The sequence below is a fragment of the Miniopterus schreibersii genome (genome assembly GCF_964146895.1).
Source record: "Miniopterus schreibersii genome assembly, chromosome: 2".
NCBI classification, from domain to species: Eukaryota; Metazoa; Chordata; class Mammalia; order Chiroptera; family Miniopteridae; genus Miniopterus; species Miniopterus schreibersii.
The window spans coordinates 19268305-19289060 of record NC_138102.1 but is presented as its reverse complement, the minus strand read 5'-3'; the positions used below and the strand labels follow the sequence as shown (position 1 = coordinate 19289060).

General features: G+C 42.2%; 1 protein-coding gene across 1 annotated transcript in view; it reads right to left on the bottom strand.

The window, feature by feature from the left end:
- The window catches only part of KCNU1 (potassium calcium-activated channel subfamily U member 1), a gene marked incomplete at both ends in the record, with an annotated part of 106337 nt that overhangs the window by 13716 nt on the left and 71865 nt on the right, over positions 1–20756 (bottom strand). The window contains 4 exons of the mRNA XM_081129651.1: positions 1126–1197; positions 7635–7818; positions 9197–9421; positions 12750–12837. Coding sequence (XP_080985777.1) covers positions 1126–1197; positions 7635–7818; positions 9197–9421; positions 12750–12837 — 569 coding nt within the window. The remainder of the gene's footprint in view (positions 1–1125; positions 1198–7634; positions 7819–9196; positions 9422–12749; positions 12838–20756) is intronic.

Sequence of the window (20756 nt, the reverse complement as noted above, 5' to 3'; positions counted from 1 at the left end):
GACTGGTACCACTCAGGCTCAAGAGAGCTGAGATCCTCAAAGCTGAATTTGAAGAGCTGTTGCTCCAGGATCCATTGTGAATAGACTATTTTCTGTCTGCTGCACTGTCATTCCTAGATCATGTGGTGGTTTCACCTATTGAGCCCTCTCCATGTCCCGTTGTTTCCTTTCTGGGACTAAGAGATCTGTTCATCTGGTTTTGTGTAAGTCCCTCAGCCTAGATACTCAAAATCATAAAATGCCCACTAAGAATGTTGCTATACTACAGAGTCCAGTCAAATCACATGTCCAGGACCAGCTTACGGATGTCTTATAGTTGGTCCAATCTGTGTGAAAGGCACCGTTCCCCTCTTTGGACTCTTCCCCTTCTCTCATCAGTTGTTACCAGTATTAAATCCCCTGGTGCCTCACTAACATCCCCTCCTCCCCAATGCACAGAGGCACCTTCCCTACCCTGCTTTCTGCTCCTAGAGCTCCTCACATCCAGGAACGTTTCATAATGTACACTTCCCACAAGATGCTGGTGAGAGATAACAGCTTATTCTGATATTTCTGCATCTGGTATTTCCTTTTTAAAAGACCATTACTCAGGACCTGAATTAAGATGACACAAAGGAGACACCGGGACACAAAATTGAATTACCCTGAGAGTGAGTGTCTCCACACCTTGGTGGCTCACTTACCTCATCCTAGTCCCAGCCCTGTGATCACTATGGGAAAGGAAGGCTCTGGACTGAAAGTCCCAGGGTGGGTAGAGAAGTTGGTTCTGGTTTAGGAAGATCCTTTTAGGCAGCCTTCAAGTCCATGTCCCCTCCCATGGGGGATTCTCTCTGAATAAGAGTGGAGCACCTGCTGGTCTCCCTCTCCTGGTAACTGGGAGAGCAGAGAAGGCAGATGGTATTTCTGCACCCTGACACCCAGACACAGCAGGCTCCACCGGATGATGTCACCAACCCAGTAAAAAAACAAAAGCCCAGTGTAATGTCCCATCAAGCACTTAATGCTCTCTGGGCCCCATTCTACTGCCTCAGTCCTTGGACTGTGGGTTTTATAAAGAACCCTGGGACATCAATTATGGATCCTACACATTTCTCCCTTGAGTTCTGTCCTTGAAACAGAACTTACTCAGTTCGGTGAGGATGGGGATTTTTCGGTATTTTGAGCGTTCAGCGTCACTGGACCACGATGAGGTCCTGTCTGTAGATACAGATAACAACAAAGAACAAAAGAGATTGATAAATGCAAACAAAGGGGCTTGCAAAACACAACAAGGATGGAGAAGCACACCTTGTAACTTGGGGCTTTGTCTTTATAAAATTCCTCTCAGGGAGGAATTGTAAAGTTCCAAATCCAAAATCCTTTTTTATATTTAGAAGAACAAACTATTTGGGCATCCTCAGCATCTCATTTTGAGACATAGTTTGTGTGTGTGTGTGTGTGTGTGTGTGTGTGTGTGTGTGTGTGTGTGTAGGCAAAACTCTCCCACTATTTGCTTATTGACATCATAAGTAAAATATGACTGTCTCCATGGCATGGTAGGGCTGGGTGATGGCTCAGGCAGGCAGTGTCTCTCACGCATCCATTTGCTGCAGAACTTCTAGGAAACTGAATGCAAGGGCTGTGCTGCTCAGTGCGTGCATTTGGTAACATTGCAAGTGGGTTCCGGCTGCCAGCTGCCTCTTAGAGACCTCCTCTGGGTCCAGGCACTATCCACGCCTTCTTTCTTCTTCAGCAGAACCGGCTGCCTCCCATCTCTGGTTGGCTTGCTCCAACCCAGGATGCCTGGGGCGTTCCTTTAAGGCGGGTGGGTTGTCACTTGGTGCCTTTGCCCTTTGTGCTCATTGTACAGACAGGTTTCCCTCCCGCGTTAGGAGGTGAGGCCCTTCATTTATCTCTGTGGGCCTTGACTCCAAGGGAGCCGACGCACAGCAGTGGCCCCAAACGGCCTAATCGGGCAGTGAGCTATGAAGAGTTTCAGAAACAAGTATGACCCCAGAGTTTGGGTCTCCGAGTTAAACTAAAAACAAAACAAAACTGTAAAGAAGGAAAAAGGAAGCTGGGGTCCAGTTAAAGAAACAAACACACACACAATTATCTCATTGGAAGTTATGCTTTAAAATTGTTGGTTGCCTTTCGTAACTCTTCTGAGAATGCAAAAGCACTGTGAAAGTTAAAAATTCTCCTTTTAATTAAAATTCCACGCTGCCTTGAAAGAGGGTGAAAGGTTTGGAGGGCCCTCTGTTTACTGAGCCAGATAAGTGGTAGGGAGGGAGAGTGAGATGTGAAATGAATGGAGCGAGCAGGTAGGTAGGAGAGCTTGAGGGACAGACAAAAGGAGGGTGGTGGAAACTCTGCCACTGAGATGGGACAGGGGAAAAGAGAAAATCCAGAGGGAGATTTCTGTCAGAGAAAATGCTATGCCCTGCAACATTTACTGCCTGTTCCATCTCCCCAAGAAATAGTAAAACAACCACTTCTTGTTAATGCAGAAGTAGAGGTGAATGTATTTCTGATAGCCACTAAAATTCTGAGTCACACTTCAGGCAGGATTCGGGGTAAAACCTGAAGCTGCCCAGGAAGAGCACCATGCACTTGGTTCCAGGTGGAGCTGGCAGTGACCTTGAATGTAGGGAGGGAATGGAAGCCCACAGGGCTAACAGCCCACATGGCTGCTTCAGGGGAAAGTTGGGCCTTTGGGGTATCACGTGGAGTGAAGCAAGTCAGAAGATCAAGGGCAAAAGCCACACGATTCCACTCATATCAAAAACAGAAAACACACAACAGCAACAAGAAAAAACACACGAACAAACAAAACCAAAACAAACTCACAGGTACAAACAACACACTGGCAGTCACCAGAGGGGAAAGGGGCCGGGGGTGAGATGTGTAGTGAGAAACAGAAACTGGCTTCTGGAGGTAAGCATGCGATAATGCACACAGATGCTGAATTACGCTGTAGGCCTGAAACTTATGTTATAAACCAGATACCCCAGAAAAAGCAAAACAATGAAAGGAGGTTAACACCAACGGCTAGAGCTCAGCTATCCCAATGCACTGGTCAACCTTAGTTCTGATGAATCTGAATACCTTAAACTGGTTTTCTTTAAAAGAGACCCCTGGGACTCCCAGGACGCAGGGAGCCCTGGGGGAACTGAGGCTCCGCCTTGTTCTCAGAACTGTGCCAGATGCTTTATCTGCCGTGTGTCCTTTCCTCTTCTTCTTTCCTCTCTTTCTTCTACAAATTTTTAAAAAGCATCTGCTCCATGCTAGGACTGTGGAATCCCTGCCCCGGTTATATGCCACATGTTGCAAATACAAAATGTTTTTAGATAGTGACGTGTTCCGTAAAGAAAAACAAACTTTAGGGGCTAGTCATTGAGTTGGGGAGGTGACTTTAGAGAGGGTTTGAAGAGAGACTTCTCTGATTTGCAGTGGGGTCCTCAGAGGTGAGAAAAAGCCATCCAGGCAGAGGGAATGGGAAAAGGGACCTAAGACAGGAAAGAGCCAATAGGGACAGGATGAAGTGGAAGAAAATTCAAACTCCCTACCAGCCTTCAAGACCCTATTTTCCCATAATTGTCATGGGTCATCACTATAGGGCTTAAAGTGGGGAACTGACATGATCTGATAAATATTTGTAAAAAATCCCTCTGGCTGCTGTGAGCAGTACAAGCTGTAGGGAGATAAGAATTACACCACGGTCACAACAAATCTGTGAATCAATATAGTCAGATCGCATTTGAAGAAACCAACTTAGGGTTTGCATAGCTTGACCAAGATTAAATGGCTTGTAAATGATGGATGGGTTTTCAGGCCCAGATCAGCACCAACTTCAAAGTCTATGCCCTTTTTGGGGCCATTTTGTAGCCCTGTTAAAATACGTAAGGTTTGGAAAAAAAAAAAAATATATATATATATGCAAGGTTTGGCTGACATTTTCAGTAAAATAGTGAGCTCAGTTTCCCTCAAAGGGGTAATCCTCCTTTGAACCCCATTTTCTGATTCCAGTCCCCTCTAAAAGGGAGCTTGGATTATCCAGACTTTCGAAGTGAAATGTTCTTATTGGATACAGACATGCCCACATTGGCTGAAGTGGCTGCTTGAGTATCTGCTTCTGACACCAGCTGAAGGACAGCAGCTGGGTTTCTGCCTCAGCTCCATTTCTTCCTGTGCAGCAATGGTTGACTTGAGCATGTGTCAGATCATAGTCTGAGTGCGTTTTACCTCCGTCAATATTTCCGCTAGCTTATCGTACACAGTATTGTACCTAAAATCTCCCAGGCTGGCAGGGTGCTATTACAAAAGAGTGCTTAATTGTATACTACTACTGTACATTTAAATTTCAGTGGCATATTAAGTTGTCAGACTTAATTACCGTTATATGTTTAGATTATGCCACAGATTATTTAGTTCAGCACCTAGGTTTGCCAACCTGTTCTCCTTGTGATGTGACAGGGCAGTAATTAGAGCATCCCTGGAAGACCTAAAGTTTTCCATGGAGATGGCCAGGAGCCCGGTATTGTTACTGATCCTTCCGAGGTTCTGTCCTCTGCTGTCCCCACACCCCCGACGTCCCTTGGGGAATCACTGTATGGAATAGCTTTGGTGGTCCTAAATGGGCTTCACATGTAAGTTTATCATGACTGTGAAGGTACAGAAAAGCCCACTGAGCCCAGAAAAGGCTCATCAGATGTACTAGGGAGAGATTTCTGATCTCAGTACTATTGGCATTTTGAGCCAAAAAGTTTTTTGTCATGCAGGGCTGTCCTGTGCATTGTAAGATGTTTAAGCAGCATCTCTGACCTCAGCCCACTAGATGCCAATAGCATCCCAACTAAGTTCCAGACATTGTCAGATGACTGCTGGGGGCAAAAATGTCCCTTGTTGAGAACAACTGTCCTAGAGAAAGGGAAAGAAAACTGCCCATCAGTTAGTCTTGTGTTGGGGCTCAGTGTGGGAGCTGAATTTCATAATCCTTTACACTGTCATCTCTCGGAGGTGGGTGTTGCCATTTCCAACTCTTATGGTGCAAGAGGATATCACCGTGAAATGGGAAGAGCGGTTGAGAGAACCAAACAGGCTTCTCTGCAGATTGGGGATTCTGTATATAAACTTTAGGTAGATTCCCGTAATGCTAGAGTAATTGGTGAGCTTTCTGAGTGACGGTCCTTTGCTATTCACATGTGCTCAGAATGTGACTTTACTGATGCTATGGCACCAGGTAAGCAGACTGCATGACTTTTGTTAGGTAGCTCAGTAGGACCCGTTTGCACTGCTATGTCCCCACCACACAGTGGTTATGACATCCATATAAGAAATGGTGGCCCGGCGGGGCGTGGCTCAGCGGTTAAGCGTCGACCTAGGATCCAGGCGATCAGGGTTCGATTCCCGGTCAGGGCACATGCCTGGGTTGCTGGCTTGATCAATGACTCTCTCATCATTATTGTTTCTCTCTCTCTCTCTCCCTCTCCTTTCCTCTCTCTGAAATCAATAAAGATATATTTTATAAAAAAAAATTAATTAATTAAAAAAAAAAGAAATGGTGCCAGGCCTGCACCCTAATCTTTCTCTAAACCTTCCCTTTTATCTCTGGGGAAGAACCTATTCATGCTTCATGGTGATGCAAATACAGGGGTGGGCAAAGGTAGGTTTACACTTATCATGCAAATAAATGATACAATAATTAATAGATAAGAATACAAGAATGAACTGTGATTCCCGTACTCACAACTGTAGCCCTCTTGCCCACTGTACTTTGACGTCCCCCCTTCCACCCGCTTCCCTCCCTCCTCTACCCCCTTCTCCCAGTGTGGGGGCGAGCGGCTCCTTTAGGGGCAGCCTGCTAGCCTGGAGCAGAGCACAGGACGCATCCTACAGGATCATGTGCTTTTGCTGGACGGGTAAGTGAAAGGATGCAAATCACTGGATATAAAGGAAACCAGAATTGAAAAATGATAGGTTTGTATCTTTCTAGTTTATATAGGATGTAAGATTAAAACAGAATAATAGGAAGGACAAGTCACCAGATGATTAACTAGGTGGCTTATGACGCTGTCAGTTTACGCCGGGCTTTTACTGGGTGGGCATTTTCGCGTGTATATTGATGATACTGCCTTTAGAGTGATTAGTTCTCTGCCCAGTTATAGAGAGTTGCAAGTGTGATGCATACAGACACCCACGCATGCGGTACACTCACCCCCCCCCCCCCCCGCAGCCCTCCCCACACCACACTCACACCCACACCACACACAGATCTTAGGTAACTCTAAATGACCTTAATGGATGAGCAAAGGATTTACGTGCAGGACACACCAGCATCTTATGGATCTTCAGATTTGCTCAGCAGAGGCACGGCTCACACTGCCTTAGTCTGGATTTTCAGTGTACTTTGACATCATGAAGTGCTTCGCTTTTAGTTCTGCTTTGCAAAAAAACCCAAGTGGTGTTTGGTTGCTTAGTGAGGGTGTGTCACATAGCTGGCTTAGCTCACCTACCAGAGATCCAACTATATTTCTTGTTTATTCCTTTGTCCCAAGAATGTCATATTTTCCCACCTGGCGACAGTGCCTAGGAGTCAGAGAGAGTTCTTTCAGTTTTCCGGGTTGACCCACGGACATTTTTATCTACATCCGTAATCATGAAAGCCTTGCAATACTTTCGGCGTCTGGCCTCTCCAAGCTCCATGCAGAGTGGAAAAGCTGTAGTCAGCAGCCATGTAGCCAGAGGACTGAGTGCCCAATCTTGACCCAGAGAGACGATCAGCATCCCCAAGGGAAAGGCTGGATCCAGGCCTTTCCCATGACTTACTCCAATCATGATTTACTTGGATTGATACAGAAAATTCTTCAGTAGGAGTGCTTTCATATTAGGTTCAGTGGCCAGCAGTCAATTTTTAGAAATAGACTAATATATAAGTCTTTTCCTAGGGGGGAGGGAGGAAAACCACAATTTTGTAGTGGGAATTTATGTTAAGCACATTTTGGGCACGAGGAATGTGTGGAAACTACTCAAGAGTCCAGCTCACTGGCTCATTTGCTTCAATGCAATAAATGTGTTAAGCATCTACTAAGTAAGCCCAACTGTGCTGGGCACTGAGAGGAGTACAAAGGAGGAAAAGACATGAGCCCCATCCTGGAGCGATCTCTCTTCTCACCGTCTCTTTTCACTCTGAAGTTGAATTACGACTTTTTTTAGCCTACAGAAGGTGGTAGAGAACTTACCTTAGAGATAATCTTCTAAAATTCATATATGGAAAGCATCTTGAAGAGTGAAAGAGAATTATACTGCATCTCTCAACCGTGAAACTAAGAATAATAACTTGAACATCTACAAGATCCAATGAGAATTTCATTGAAAAGGATAATTCCTGCTATCAATTATAATAATATGCCAACTGCTATCTTCACTGATATTTGATTAGTAACAACATTAGCACTTGCAATTCTGTGATCTTACTTAAAAGTATTACATGCATTCCATTTAGAAGACAAATATCATTTTTCAGTTGACTGAGGATTCCCAAGGACTAAACTCGATACTACTCTTCCCCATGGTCAGAGTACTTCAGAGAGAAGTTACTTCCCCCTTCTTATTCCATTCTCCCCAGGCTCCCCCTGTCAGGGTGTTGTTCTTACCTGGCTCTAAGGGGTTCGGGGCAGAGCAGCTTATCCTCAGTGACCCTATGTTGAGGGTGGCCATGATGGTCTGCGTGTCTACCAGAGTCTCGCAAGATGACTTGCATGGGGAAGATAAGACAGCACACATGGCACATTCCTCTATGTTGACAGCATGGAGGTCTGCAGCATAGAGTGCAGATCCCTAATGAGAGAAAACCAGGGAGAGGAGGAACTTCTCAGATGGACAGATTTTGTATCATGGCCCACGGTGGTGGGTCTTTGTGGGTGATAACGATTTTTGAGCCAGCGCCTCTCCAGCCTCCACTGTCTTGGTTTTAAGACTTTGTTACCTGATATCTGACCACCTTTAGCCTTATCAGTCATTAATATCTTAGTGTGACTATATTTCACAGACCTTTGTCTGAGAGCAAATCTGCACCAGACAAAAGGCAGGTAGAGAGTGGGGAGCCTAAATCCATTTAAATGACTCAAGAGGGAAAAGAGAAGTGAGGGAGGGAAACAGTGGTGAGAAAAAAAATCAGACAAAGGAGAAATTATGGATCTAATGGCAAATTTTGTATCTTCACAATTTCACTTGTAGCTGACCCCACTTGCATACTCCAAATTAACCAGCAAAGTGGTTCTTTCCTTTGGTGGAAAAATAGGGATAGATCTGGCTCCTCCTTCAGGTACCTTGGACTCAAATACTGGTAATTTCTAACATTAGCTGGATGGGGAGAATTCGGGTTATTTTCTGTTGTTCCTTTCTTTGAACTAAACTAAGAGGGTGGTGAGGAGAAACATACAGTGGCTTTTTAGAAAAGCAAATGAAATTCTTGGGAGAACAAATTTTGAAGTTTGAAAAATATTCCTCACATATCACTAGCATTCTTTCATGAAAAATTGAATGCTTTGGTGCATTTTGTGCTACACATAACTTTTTTTTAATCCAGAGAAATGCCGGCATATAATGGGATACAGGCCTATGCAGGTTCAGAATAAATACAATTACAACCATAATGCCACGTGCATAATGGACCCATTTCTCAGAAATGTAAACCTAACTCCTCCTTTTCGTATATCTATCAAGGACTGTGTGGCATCTCATGTTCCAGAAAAGATGTGTCTCAAGAGAAGAGGAGGAAGTTAGAGCATGAAGACTGGGGAGCATCAGCTTGGGTTTAGCCATTAAGTCAGAGTCAGATTCAGAAATGCAGAGAAACTCCTATTTATATAAAGACCATAAAACATGGTTATAAACATTAAACATGGTGGCTCCTGAGCATAATGTCTGGATTTAAACCCTAGTCCTGCTATTTACTTGCTGTGTAAACTTGGACAGGTTACTTACTTTCTCCATGTCTGAAGTTGAACATCTTTAAAATCTACCTCGTAGAGGTGTTTTGAGGGTTAAATGAGTTAATATCTGTAAAATGCATAGAACAGTTTCTGGTATCACTATACAACTGCAAGCTAGTAGTAGTAGTAGTAGTAGTAGTAGTAGTAGTAGTAGTAGTAATGCTAGTATTGTTTGTGTTACTACCGTTACAAATATTCACTATCCTTTATGTGATACTTACAGGCAGAATGTAGATCTGGGGAAAATTCCGGAGAAATCGCCATTCTCTCTGCAGGTAATCCAGACACCCGATAAACACAATGTCCTTCAGCTCCTTCCGGGTATAGCTGCTGGCTCTCAGGGGCATTACAAAATTCCGAAGCCCCATCAGTGTTGAGTGGGCATCTCCAAAGATACAGGCGACAATGTGGTTCCGAAACTCATGTGTTGACTTCTCAGTCCGTTTCTAAGCATAAGCACGCCAGAATCTGGTCATTTTTAGAAACAAGGTGAGAGTCCCTCAAAGAAGGCTCCCCCCACTCACCCCAACTCTTTGAGGTCCATCCACAAGAGTATTTTCATAAGAATAACAGAATTTTGTAAACTGCTCATAAAAAACGCAACTTATTCACAGTGGGGCAATTATACTTTTGATCTCTTTGTGGAGTTCCTTCTTATTTCACTTTTTTTAATTTTTTTATTTTTCTTTTAGCTTGGAGTGCATCAGTTAAAACTTAGATCAGCATCGTTTCTCAATTCAATGTGAAATCACTGAACCAAATGGGGAAAATATCTCTTATTTTCATTATATGTGTTTAGCTTTATATGTGCTATAGTAAGATTCAATGACAAACTAAAGCATCCCGAATTCCTTTGCTAACCTTATGTCTTCCAGTGAGCCCTGAAAATTACATCAAGTTTCCCAACATGTTGCAATTTTCAGCAGATTTTCATACATATGAAAATACATATTAACTTGAACCATATAAAATTACCTTTTTATGGGTCAAAAATGGCTGAATATCAGCAACTTCACATGGTTCAGCCTGATATTTATATTTAGGAGCCATTTTTCTTAGTTTAGAATAAAACAATTGCTAACATGGTGAGTTTCAGCAACCCTAATAGTCTTCTAGTTGATGTGACAGCTCTGACAATTTTGTGCTTCCGATCAAATGATTGATCATGCTTTTATAAAAGTTGAGCTGATTCAATAGACTCTTTCTAGAGTTGAGAAAATTATTCATGGAAAGTGCACAAAAGAAATTATAAGACTATAAAAGTTCCATTTGATCCCAAACATTTGAATATGTCTCATATTATTATCAGTGTTGCCAACTGTCAGCATCTCCCCTATAGCTCTCATTTGAAAACAAAATAATATACATGATGAAGACTGAGATTAGGATTTTCCCCACATTCATAGAGATTTTTAAAAACAATAAGTGTAACTTTTTAAAATAGAAATGGTATTCACAAAGGAAATTTATTTCAAGCCTTTGTGTGATTTCTTTCAGGAAATGAGTCATGTCTCCTCTCATGGAGGTGGGACACAGTTGAGCACTCCCTGGACCTGGCTTCATATTTTGGTTTTGCTACTAGTTGTATGAGTATGAACAGAGTAGTTGATCTCTCTGACTTTGTTTAAATGGTTTAAAAACAAGTAGAAGTTAATTCTGCTGTAGAAACTAAATAATATATTGAAAATTCAGTGTTTGACTCATTAACCGTTATTCAATAACTATTAATCAAATCTGAATCTTATGGAATTCCTAGATTTTTAGAGGAAGACTCTGGGAAGAAGGTAGACAACAAGTTAAATGATTTAAAAGCATGTCATGTCATGTATGAGTATGTTTTACATTCCTGAGCTCATGAGGACTCAGATTATTTCAAATAGATCTACCATTCTCCCTCAGGCCAGTCCTTAGCCAGGTTAAACAACAAGCTTCTATGAATCGGGGGCTGATGAAATCTTACAGGATAAATAAGTAACATCTGACATCTCAACAATTAGCATCTGTCAAATTAGAGCTTACAAGGAAATACCCTCTTTCCAAAGGGATTCACCCTGTGAGGGGAAATAAAACAACTTGTCTAGTAAGCCTTCCTAGAGAGTGATATGAATCTTAACCAAGTGTATTAAATAATCATCTCTAGCTAATCCAGTTAGTTTTAACTTGAATAATGAAGCCTCTAACAGTATTTAATGCAACATGCCCCAAGTCCAACAATTGCTCTGCTGAGTAAAACTAAACAATTAGAAACAAGACACATGGCAGAATGTGTTAATGGGCACAGTTAGAGAGGTGATTTCCCCAAGAAACAATGGCACAAGACTGTCTCTCAGGTGAGAAAGTTAGTGGCTTTTGGGGAAGGAAAGGATGCACTATTTGTTCAAAGTAACTTGGAGCGACCACTTCCACTTGACCCTTCTGTAAACTAAACGTAGCTCAGAGCCTCCCTGAATTTTGCAACCTGGACATCTCTCCTCTAGGGTCACATGTTTCAAAACCCTTACAGTTTCTTAAACTAGGAGCCTTTCTATATTTACCAAAGACTCAGTTGGCATTCTGACCTACATTGCACATCAAGTGTCATAAAGGAGATATCTATCATAGAAACCTATCTGCATGCTTAATAAGTGTGATCCAATAAAACATCTTCTATTTCTATTTCTCAGTTTCTTGGATGCCTCCATCTGCACCAACTTCCCCACCTTTCTAAAAATTCCCCTCCTGCTGAAAACATGTTTGGCTGCCTGTTCAACGGATGTTTATTTTGCTGAGTTTAGAATAAGACATAATTGCTAAAATAGTGAGTTTCAGCAACCCTAATAGTCTTCTTGTTGATATGACAGCTCTGACAATTTTGTGCTCCTGATCAAATGATTGATCACGCTTTTACAAAAGTTGAAATATATTCTGTCAGGACACTGGCACAAAGATTCTGTGTGTGTGACAGAAAAAAAATGAACTAAACTACTTTTGGAAAGCAAGCAAAAATACATAATTGTCAATTAGTCATAGTTGAAAAAATTATATAGGGTCTATACAACACACAAACAATCACTTTTATTAGTTAAATTTACCAACTACTGAGATTATACTTGAATTTCTAATTCTGGAAAATGAAAATAGATTGGGATCTAGAAAGCAGGCTTGTATCTTGGACTAGGATACAAAGCTTTTTACATCTTAGTTGCTGGCATCTCAGTGAGCTGAGTTTACCTTGCAAGGACAGAGACAGGGACAGGATTCTAATATCTCTAAGGATACACCCAGTTGTAGGGGCAGGCATCCAGGAGATACATTCTTGGCTAATTTTCTAAGTATAAATATAGCCAGCTTTAGGAAAAACTATTATAGAAAGTTCAAACTTTAAAACCAATAGATTAGAAAAGCATTTCTTACTTTAGAAATAGGAAAGACTGCAGAGTTCTTGTAAATAGTAGGTTTCCCTGTGCATTTAAATTAATTAGATTTACTAGCAAAACAGCAAAGTTTCAAGAGAACATTATTCTGAATAACTGACTCAGCTAAACTGTTAAAGGCAGGAAGAAGCAGTTGAAGAATCTAATTGTTTTAAATCCCGGCATTTTATCCACATAATCTTTGTCAAATGCCACATCTGTTACCCTACAAACCATTCATCTGGCTGGTGAGGTGTATGTTTTTTCCTCCAAAATTCATAGTTAACATAGAGAAATTGCAGGTACTTATGACTAGTGGAAGGGCATCATTTACCCTGAGAGAAGCTTTATTTTATTTGAGATTTGTTACAAGATCACCTACCAGAATCACCTTTTCCAACTGGGCTCCTCTGCACCAGTGAAACATGCCACTGCTATCGAGACAGTCAGAATCTTCGTAGAGAAAAGCCCTGAGTAAGAATAATGGAGAGTTAGCCTGAGGATGTGTGGGGCTCGGGTGAGACAAAGCCAAGATGGGAAATTCATGAGAGCCTTAAGCCCAAAGTGAAGACTGATACAAGGAGAATGACCTCGGGTCTCTGAGACTCCAGAACAGGACACCAGGAGCAGAATGTCCCGGCTGTCTCACAGCTGAAGATATTCTAAACACTTTGGGCACAAGGATTGTGTGTGTGTGTGTGTGTGTGTGTGTGTGTGTGTGTGTATGTGCGCGCACTCACATGCACCTGTGTGTGTTTAACAGAAACATCAGTCCTTTTACCTTAGATTATATGTGCTTTGGAGGTAATTCTACTCTTAATTTTGCTACTACCATGATGATACTGTTGCTTGGGGGAAATCAGGAGAGGTGTTTTGGGAACCTGAATACGAATTTTAAAGGCTGTGAGATCAAGTCATGGGTAGCATCTCTCTCCTTAGAGTGTTTTCCTCCCCTCTCCCTTTGATGTCTTTCCTATGGCCTCTGTCGAAACATCCTTGCTGATTAAATGCATTTTGCATTATTTACAGCTTCCATCAATGACCAGTATTTGACTAGACTCCGCTCTAATCTTGATCTAAATCTTGGCAAAGCTGTCCACGTGATCGCTCCACACTGCAGTTAGGCACAGTGGTTATCAGATAAAACATTCAATCACCAAAAAGAGTTAGACAATCTTTTGAAAAATCTCACTCACATCCTGAGGAATGCATATGTGCTTGTTAGGGAATAAAAGAAACTTTTAAAGTCACAGAAAGTTTAGGGTTTGAAAGGACTTATTTAAGTCAAGAGAATCTAGGTGTAGTACATAGAAATAACATCAAAATCCCAGGGGCTTAACACAACAAGGTTATTTCTCACCCACACTATATATTAACTCAGGTGAGCAGGTGTCTCTGCTCCATACAGCCACTCAAGAGACTTAGGGAAACAGAGGCTCTACCATCTTAAGGCCACACATGTGGAACATATATCCTACTCAGTCATGAAGACAAGGGAAGGGAAAGACACTGGAGAATCAAGCCCAGGCTTTTAAGTGTGTTGGCCCAAAGTGGCACATTTCATTGCTGCTCACATTTCATTGGCCAGAACTAGTCACATTGCTTCTGCTAACTTTAAGAGGGATGAGAAACTTGGGAAGCAATTGAAATATTTGGTGAGCACTTCTGTCTCTGCCAGAAACTTTAAAGACCATCTCTTATTTTATGGATAAAAGTCAAAACTGAAAAATTATAAAGCTGGCATTTGAATATAATGCTGAGGTTGAGATTACTGGGGCTCACAATACCCAAGTTTTCCCTTCCTTAGCATATAAGCAGTTGGGTGGGACCACAGGACTTGTTTTGGCCAATGAAATGTGAGAAGTGATCACTGACACAGTGAAAGCCCCATGCTATTCTCAGGCTCTCTTCTAACCTGCCATGGACATACCCAGCCTGAGTACATGAGTGACCATGTGGAGGAGAGTGCCCTGGACTCCTTGACCTGTGCTGGACAAGTAACATGAACAAGGAATACACATTTGTTGTGCTAAGTAACTGGGATTTCATAATTGTTACTCCAGCATAAGTCCATTCTATCTCAATACAAATACCTTTTCTTAAAAACATGTTCCATAGAATGTTAGTAACTGGAGAAGCTCTAAGAAACTATTTTCTGTAGCCCAATAAATTTTGAGAAAAGTATGGCCTCTCTGTTATCCATACTACACTTCAGCATATGAAGATTCTGAAAAGCCTTGCAAAAATCAAGTCCTTTGAAATTTGTATAAAACAATGTTTCACAAACTTATTTCACCACAAAACTTTTATATTTACTTATGTACTTGCTTATTTCATTATATTGAAAAATATCTTTTGCTCTCCCCTGAAACCCCTTTTGAGACACACTATACTGTCTCATGCTATAGGTTCCACCGTGGTAATCAATAGCTTATGACAGTGTTCTCCTGTGAGATTTTACTGTAACATACCTGGAACAATACAACCCATTGCTCTGTGTGCTGAAGGGTTAGGGGTTTTTCCTGCGAGTTAATATAGCTTGTGATTCAACACCTGGTCCAAAATCTCAGACTCCAACATAATGACAAGCAATTTTTTTTCTCTTTTAACCAGGTTAGCTCCTAAATTGCTATCGTCAGTCATATTTTTTCAGACAAAAGAACTTACTTGACCTGAGAATGAAGTGTCAGACCTAAAGTAATGGGATAGAGAGAAGACCCAGATAGAGAAACTGGGGTGGGAGGCTGGAGGACTGCAAAAGGGTTTGGCAAATTAGAGGGGCCAACTGCTAGTGAGATCAGCCAAGGCCTAGATGAAATCCTTCTTTCCCCCTCCATGTAAGACCTACTTATAAACTTAGTGGATTCTGGTCATTTACCTAGCCAGAAGATGTGGTGATGTCAGCCTCAAGGTCAGCTTGACCAAAATGGGTTACCTTGTTCATTTAAATTAATATGACTTTTGGTGGTTTAAATATCCTTAAGTCATGAGCCCCAACCCAGAAGCCTAAGAGCCACACCGGCTCTGTTAATGGTCCTGGGCAGAGCCGTGGTGACGGCTTTATGCCAAGCTTGTTAAAGGCAACACACCTAGGGGCCAAGTCTGGTTTTGATTCTGATCAGAATATGGAGAACTGACTATGCTATGCACTCATAGAACTTTCTTTTCTCTCCATGTGTAGTTTCCTAAACACCTTCTCTTAGATGCTGACATAATGTACCAAGTTACCTTTGGGGAGGTGGCTTCCCCCACACTGCCCTCGGCACTCAAGTCAACTGCCGCTACTTTTCTTTTGGTCACTTTCTTCAGCTTTTCCCTACTTCTTCTCCTGCTCCCCCCACACCCCCTCCAGAATGAAGAGTCCCTTAAAGAATGAAGAGTCTTTAATCTGAAAATTAAACGCCCTTTTGGCAAATGGAAGATCATCTTCTCCCAAGCACATTTTAACTTGACTCAGAATAGCAAATCATTCACTATACACTTTTCTATCATAATAAAGGCATGATCTATGTATACAAGCTGTCACAGGCAGCTTTCTTCACTTTTCACTCATTTCTTTCTTTCTTCTGATGTTATGGAAAACAGATATGCCTCAGAGGAAACACCTGCTGGAGAGCTTCGTAAAAGAAGAGGCTGGAGGAGACCCACTTCATCATAAAGGCATCCATCTGGTGTCCTTGCCAAAGCAAAACCTGATGCAATTTAGTTCACCATCCCTTAACTAAAACTCCCTCCTGCCATATGTCTTGCAAATGACATGATCCTTGCAGAAATATACCTTCCTAAAGAGACTAATAAATCATCTATGAGAATGTGCAGCATTAGCAGTCTTAGAGCTTGGAAACAAGAATTATAACATAAAAGCTGATGCTATCAGAGGAAAAGGTAGCCACAAGGCACCATGCAGGTCATTCAGGACAAGAGAGGAAAGCCATATCCTGACCACAGGTAGAAGCTTCTCAGGTGAGTGGGCTTTCCTTGTACGATAGCCTGGCAATAATCACGGTGGGAATTAATGTGAGAGGGCCCTCCACAGGGCATGTTTGGGATGAAGGTGGCTTGGTTTGCTGGTCACAAGGCAGGCTTCCTATTGTAGAAGCAACATGTGGTACTTCCACCTGGGATCATCCAAGGGGCACTGAACCTTGAAATAGCCTCAGAGGCATGCCTCTGACATCCACCTTTGAAAGCCAATAGGTCAAGTGTGCTGGGCGAACGGCTTGTACAGCTAGGACACTGGGTGTGCAGAGCAGCGTGCGAGGAAAGCCTTTGCTGCCTTTGCTGATGACCACCTTTCCTCAGGCTGCTTTCATATGGAAGCCAATGTCTTGTGAGCTCATCCTTCTCTTTCCTCTATGCTTTGTGGAAATATTCTGAAGTGAGCTTTTATTCTGCCATGTCCATAGCAACTTATCCTGTATAAATTCTACCACTTAAAGGGAAATATAAAGGAAGGCCAATGCGCCTTTGGTGTCCAACGGTGGCACCTGATGAGAGAGAAAATGAACTGCGCAGAGAAGCCTCTGTTAAGAAGGTGGGTAGGTTTCAGTGTCGGGTCATTATTCCCTCCACTTTACAGATCATTTAGTCTCGAAAATGATCTGCCAGTGGTTGAGGTCCTCCACCGTTCGAGATTCCTGTTAGAAAGTTCAAAAGGCACCTATGCGTATGTGTGGGGTTTTTTCTTTTCTTTTACAGGCCTCATTTTTGGATGTGTTCGCAAACCCTGGCTTGTGAGCACTCCATTTGAAACCTTAAAACTCTGTAGGCGGCTTGTAAATTCTTAGGAGAGAGTTTTCTGGCCTGGATGCAGAACGATATTTTTTTGCTTAAGACTTGAATTAAATAAAAAGAACAAGTTTCATGAAGTCTTAGCATAGGGAGAATGACAAGTCCCTTGGCTGAGGGTGTGGGGTAAGGAGGAATGTGTCCGTGTGTCCAGGAGTTTCTGTGCCCTTCTTGACTCAACCTTTGGAAAAAATCCTTAGTCCCAGGATGCCTTTGGTGCTACTGAGGATTTTGCATCTTGCAGGCTACAACTGCACCCTCTCCAGTGACTTTTGTGTATAGTGACAAGGCTATTTGGTCCACACTTAACCTGAAAATACTCATTTATTGTCAATTCTGACCACCACCTTTCATGAAGTGAGAAAGAGGAAATCACCTAAAATTGGGGAATGTGAGGGCAAGTTGTATAATTAGTGCTTCCCGGTCTTTCCTGAGCATTTTCTCTTTCCCTCCCACCCCTCTCTCTAAACCTGACACACACATACACGCATCCCTCCACACCTCCTCACATGCTATAGTCAGATTTAAGAATATGAGCCTTTGTGGCCACATTTTGATTTTATTTTTCTGGGTTTCACCTGGTTGCCATCTACTCATTACAAGGCATTATTTTTACCTTGGACGGAAACTTAAAGTCTAAAAACAAGGATAATTCTTTACAGTCATTCCTTAGGAATCTGTGTATGAGCAAGTGAAAGGGGCTTCTGGGAGCGCTGAGAAACTTTCAGGACCAAGCACTGTGGAGAATCTCAGGAAGGCAGGGAGCACAATCCACCTTCCCTGCTAGCAAGGCCTCTGTGGTCCCTTCCTTTCCCATCAGAAAGGGAACGTGTGTACCAGGCTCTGAGCCTGCCCTCCAGCTTGACCAGGTATGTATCCTTGCTGAGACTCCTTTGCTGGGTAAAAAGAGAGAAAACTGCCATGAAGTCTCCTGGGGCGTGACACACATCGACAGCAGGGTGGCCGTCTCTGAAGCACCATGCCCTCTTGGCTGCATGTGGGAAAACCTCAGGGAAGGAGGGGGTGAGGCACCCATGTGGGGCAGCCAGGGTGACTGACGATTCTGGTTTGCTCAGGACAGGAGGCTTCTAGTACTAAACTGGTCACTTCACTACCAGAATGGGGATACTTTTCCCTGCTAATATGAAAAGCTCTGGGGAGGGAGGAAGAAAGAATAAAATTTGAAATCTATGTGCAGGAAAACTTTTTATGGTGCGCTCAGAAACCTTCCCACATCTCTATGTGTAAGGATGAGTTTGGCTGATGTTCAGTGGAAGAAAAAAACAGTTGGGTGGCCAGAGCCCTGCATGTTTTAAGACAAGCAGGTCCCAGTGAATTATATCTTCCACCCTCCTCCTGGCTCCTGGCTCCTGATTCCTCGCATATGCAGCCTTTTGGAAAGCCATGTGGAGGAATAAACTTCAATAGTAAAGACAGTAGGCGTTATTTGATTTTTTTAAAAAAAATCTGTAAATGCTATTTTTAAGATAGCAAAATTCAAGATATCATTGTAGTCGGTGTAATATTATTTCAGTCTACATAGAGGAATGTAAACTTGTTCTAAGATAAACCAAATCAGCTGTGAATAGTGTTCTGTTTGCCTTTAAGTGCTGCTGCTTTACAGATGGACCCTATCAAATCCATGGCCTCGGTTTTCAATGTTTACAATTTAAAATCCCTGCAAAGAATTTTTTCCACCCCCTTGCTTAGAAGTTAGACCCAAGGTCAGAGTGGCTCCAGCCCAGGTGAAGGCAGAAACAGGAAGGAGTTTCTAATAGATAAACCCACATCTGAGCTCACATTTGAGCATCTCTGCTAAGTTTTGCTTTATTTCTGATGAGTGTAAACTGACAGTTTTGTTGTTTTGCTTTGTGTTTTGTTTTTTGTTTTTTTGCAGAGTAGATATTCTGTGAAAACATGCATGTAGGCATCTCAGAACTTAAATTGTTACCAGGCCGAAGATCAATGAGAAAGATAAAAAACCACACATAACTTCCCCCTTCCTCACCCATTCACTAGATGGACCCTCATTTAAATCCCTTTATATTTTATAGATATTGCATTTGGGATTTCCTACAATGTGAGGACAAATGAGGCATGACCTCAAGCAGCAGGCACCTTTCATAAAGGCTGGAGTTTGTGCCCTGAGCAGAAGAGCCTGGGGCTCAGGGCGAGCCTCACGTGTAATTGGGAACAGTTTCCCCAGCCAATCTTTACAGCAGTGTACGAGATTGTGCTTTAGGTGCTCTTGCCCCCACCACCCAACACTTTTGAAATGTCAGATGACATAGTAAACATAGAGGTTGACCTAAATGGAAAACATTTTCTTTCCATAGACAGTTTGGGATACAGTCTTTTCTATTCAGTGGGCTAGGAACTGAACAATGAAATCAATTACCCCGACACTTTTACCCTAAAATACACTACTGAATATGCAAATTTCATGCAAAGCACTTTCTTTTACTTTTTTGGTGGGATATGGAGGTGGGAAGTAGAAATTTGAAATATCTAAAAACTAGCTCATTTTTCATTGCATTGTTTCTAAGGTTTTATGGGATTAAGCTGGGGTCAGAGATTAGCATGACAAAAATGCTTTCCTTATGCCCTGGGGTGAAAGGGTTGGCCTGGGCAATTACCAGCAATAACTCCCCAAAAGAAATTAGGACTGGAAAAACGAGCACCCATGAAAATGTTACTGGTGTGAGTGTGCACATGTGTGTGTCTGCATGTGTGTGTGAGAGAGGGTGGGGTGTCAAATTGAAAGGTATAAATTGTACAGAGGAAATAAAAACAATCCCAGGGTACAAGAATACTATTAGGTTGTTTTCCTCCTAGAAATAGAAAGTTATTTGTGAAGTCTTCTTGTCCACATTCCTTAATTCTCTGAAATACCTGTGGCTGAATGTCAAAATGGAGACAAATTATTAGTGTGCTGGTGATTACAGATTTTTGGAAACATTGGAAGGGCCTAATGATGTGTTGAGGGCCACAGACTTTTAAAATTTCCTCACATCTGGAAGCCATCACTGGAAGGAAGCCTGTTGAATAAAGGCATCCTGAGGATTATAACATTTTACTTAGCACCAGTGACCTGTCAAGAAGCAATGGAGATAATGGAGATGGAAGCCACTTGGGATCGCTCATGACATGGAGCCCTCCTTCTGCTCCATGTGTGACCTGATGGCTATGTTTAAAAAGTGGTGTGCCTTAATTAAAGGTGAAAAGTTAGAATTAGGGGTCTCTGGTGGGAGGAAAAAGGTTGTAGTTGGCGTTCTTTAACAAGGAGAAGTGATTAAAAGAAGGCTGCTATTAGAGATGAAAGGCAAGAGTCGGGCTTTTTAGCGGGAGATAGGAGTCCCAGGGTGAGGCAGCCTTAATAAGGCAGGAAGGCCATGCATAGTCTTACGTAGATGTTCCCTATATTTTAGCTCTTTAAATTAAAGATGAATCAGGACAAAAGAAGTAGAATGTTCATACTGTTCTGTTCACCTCGCCTTTGAAGTTAACTTTCTGCAGAACATCCAGCCCCTGACCTATCTTATGTGTGGCTATCTAGGTGACATTAATATCTGAATTTCTTGAAGTGAGGGCCTTTCCCATC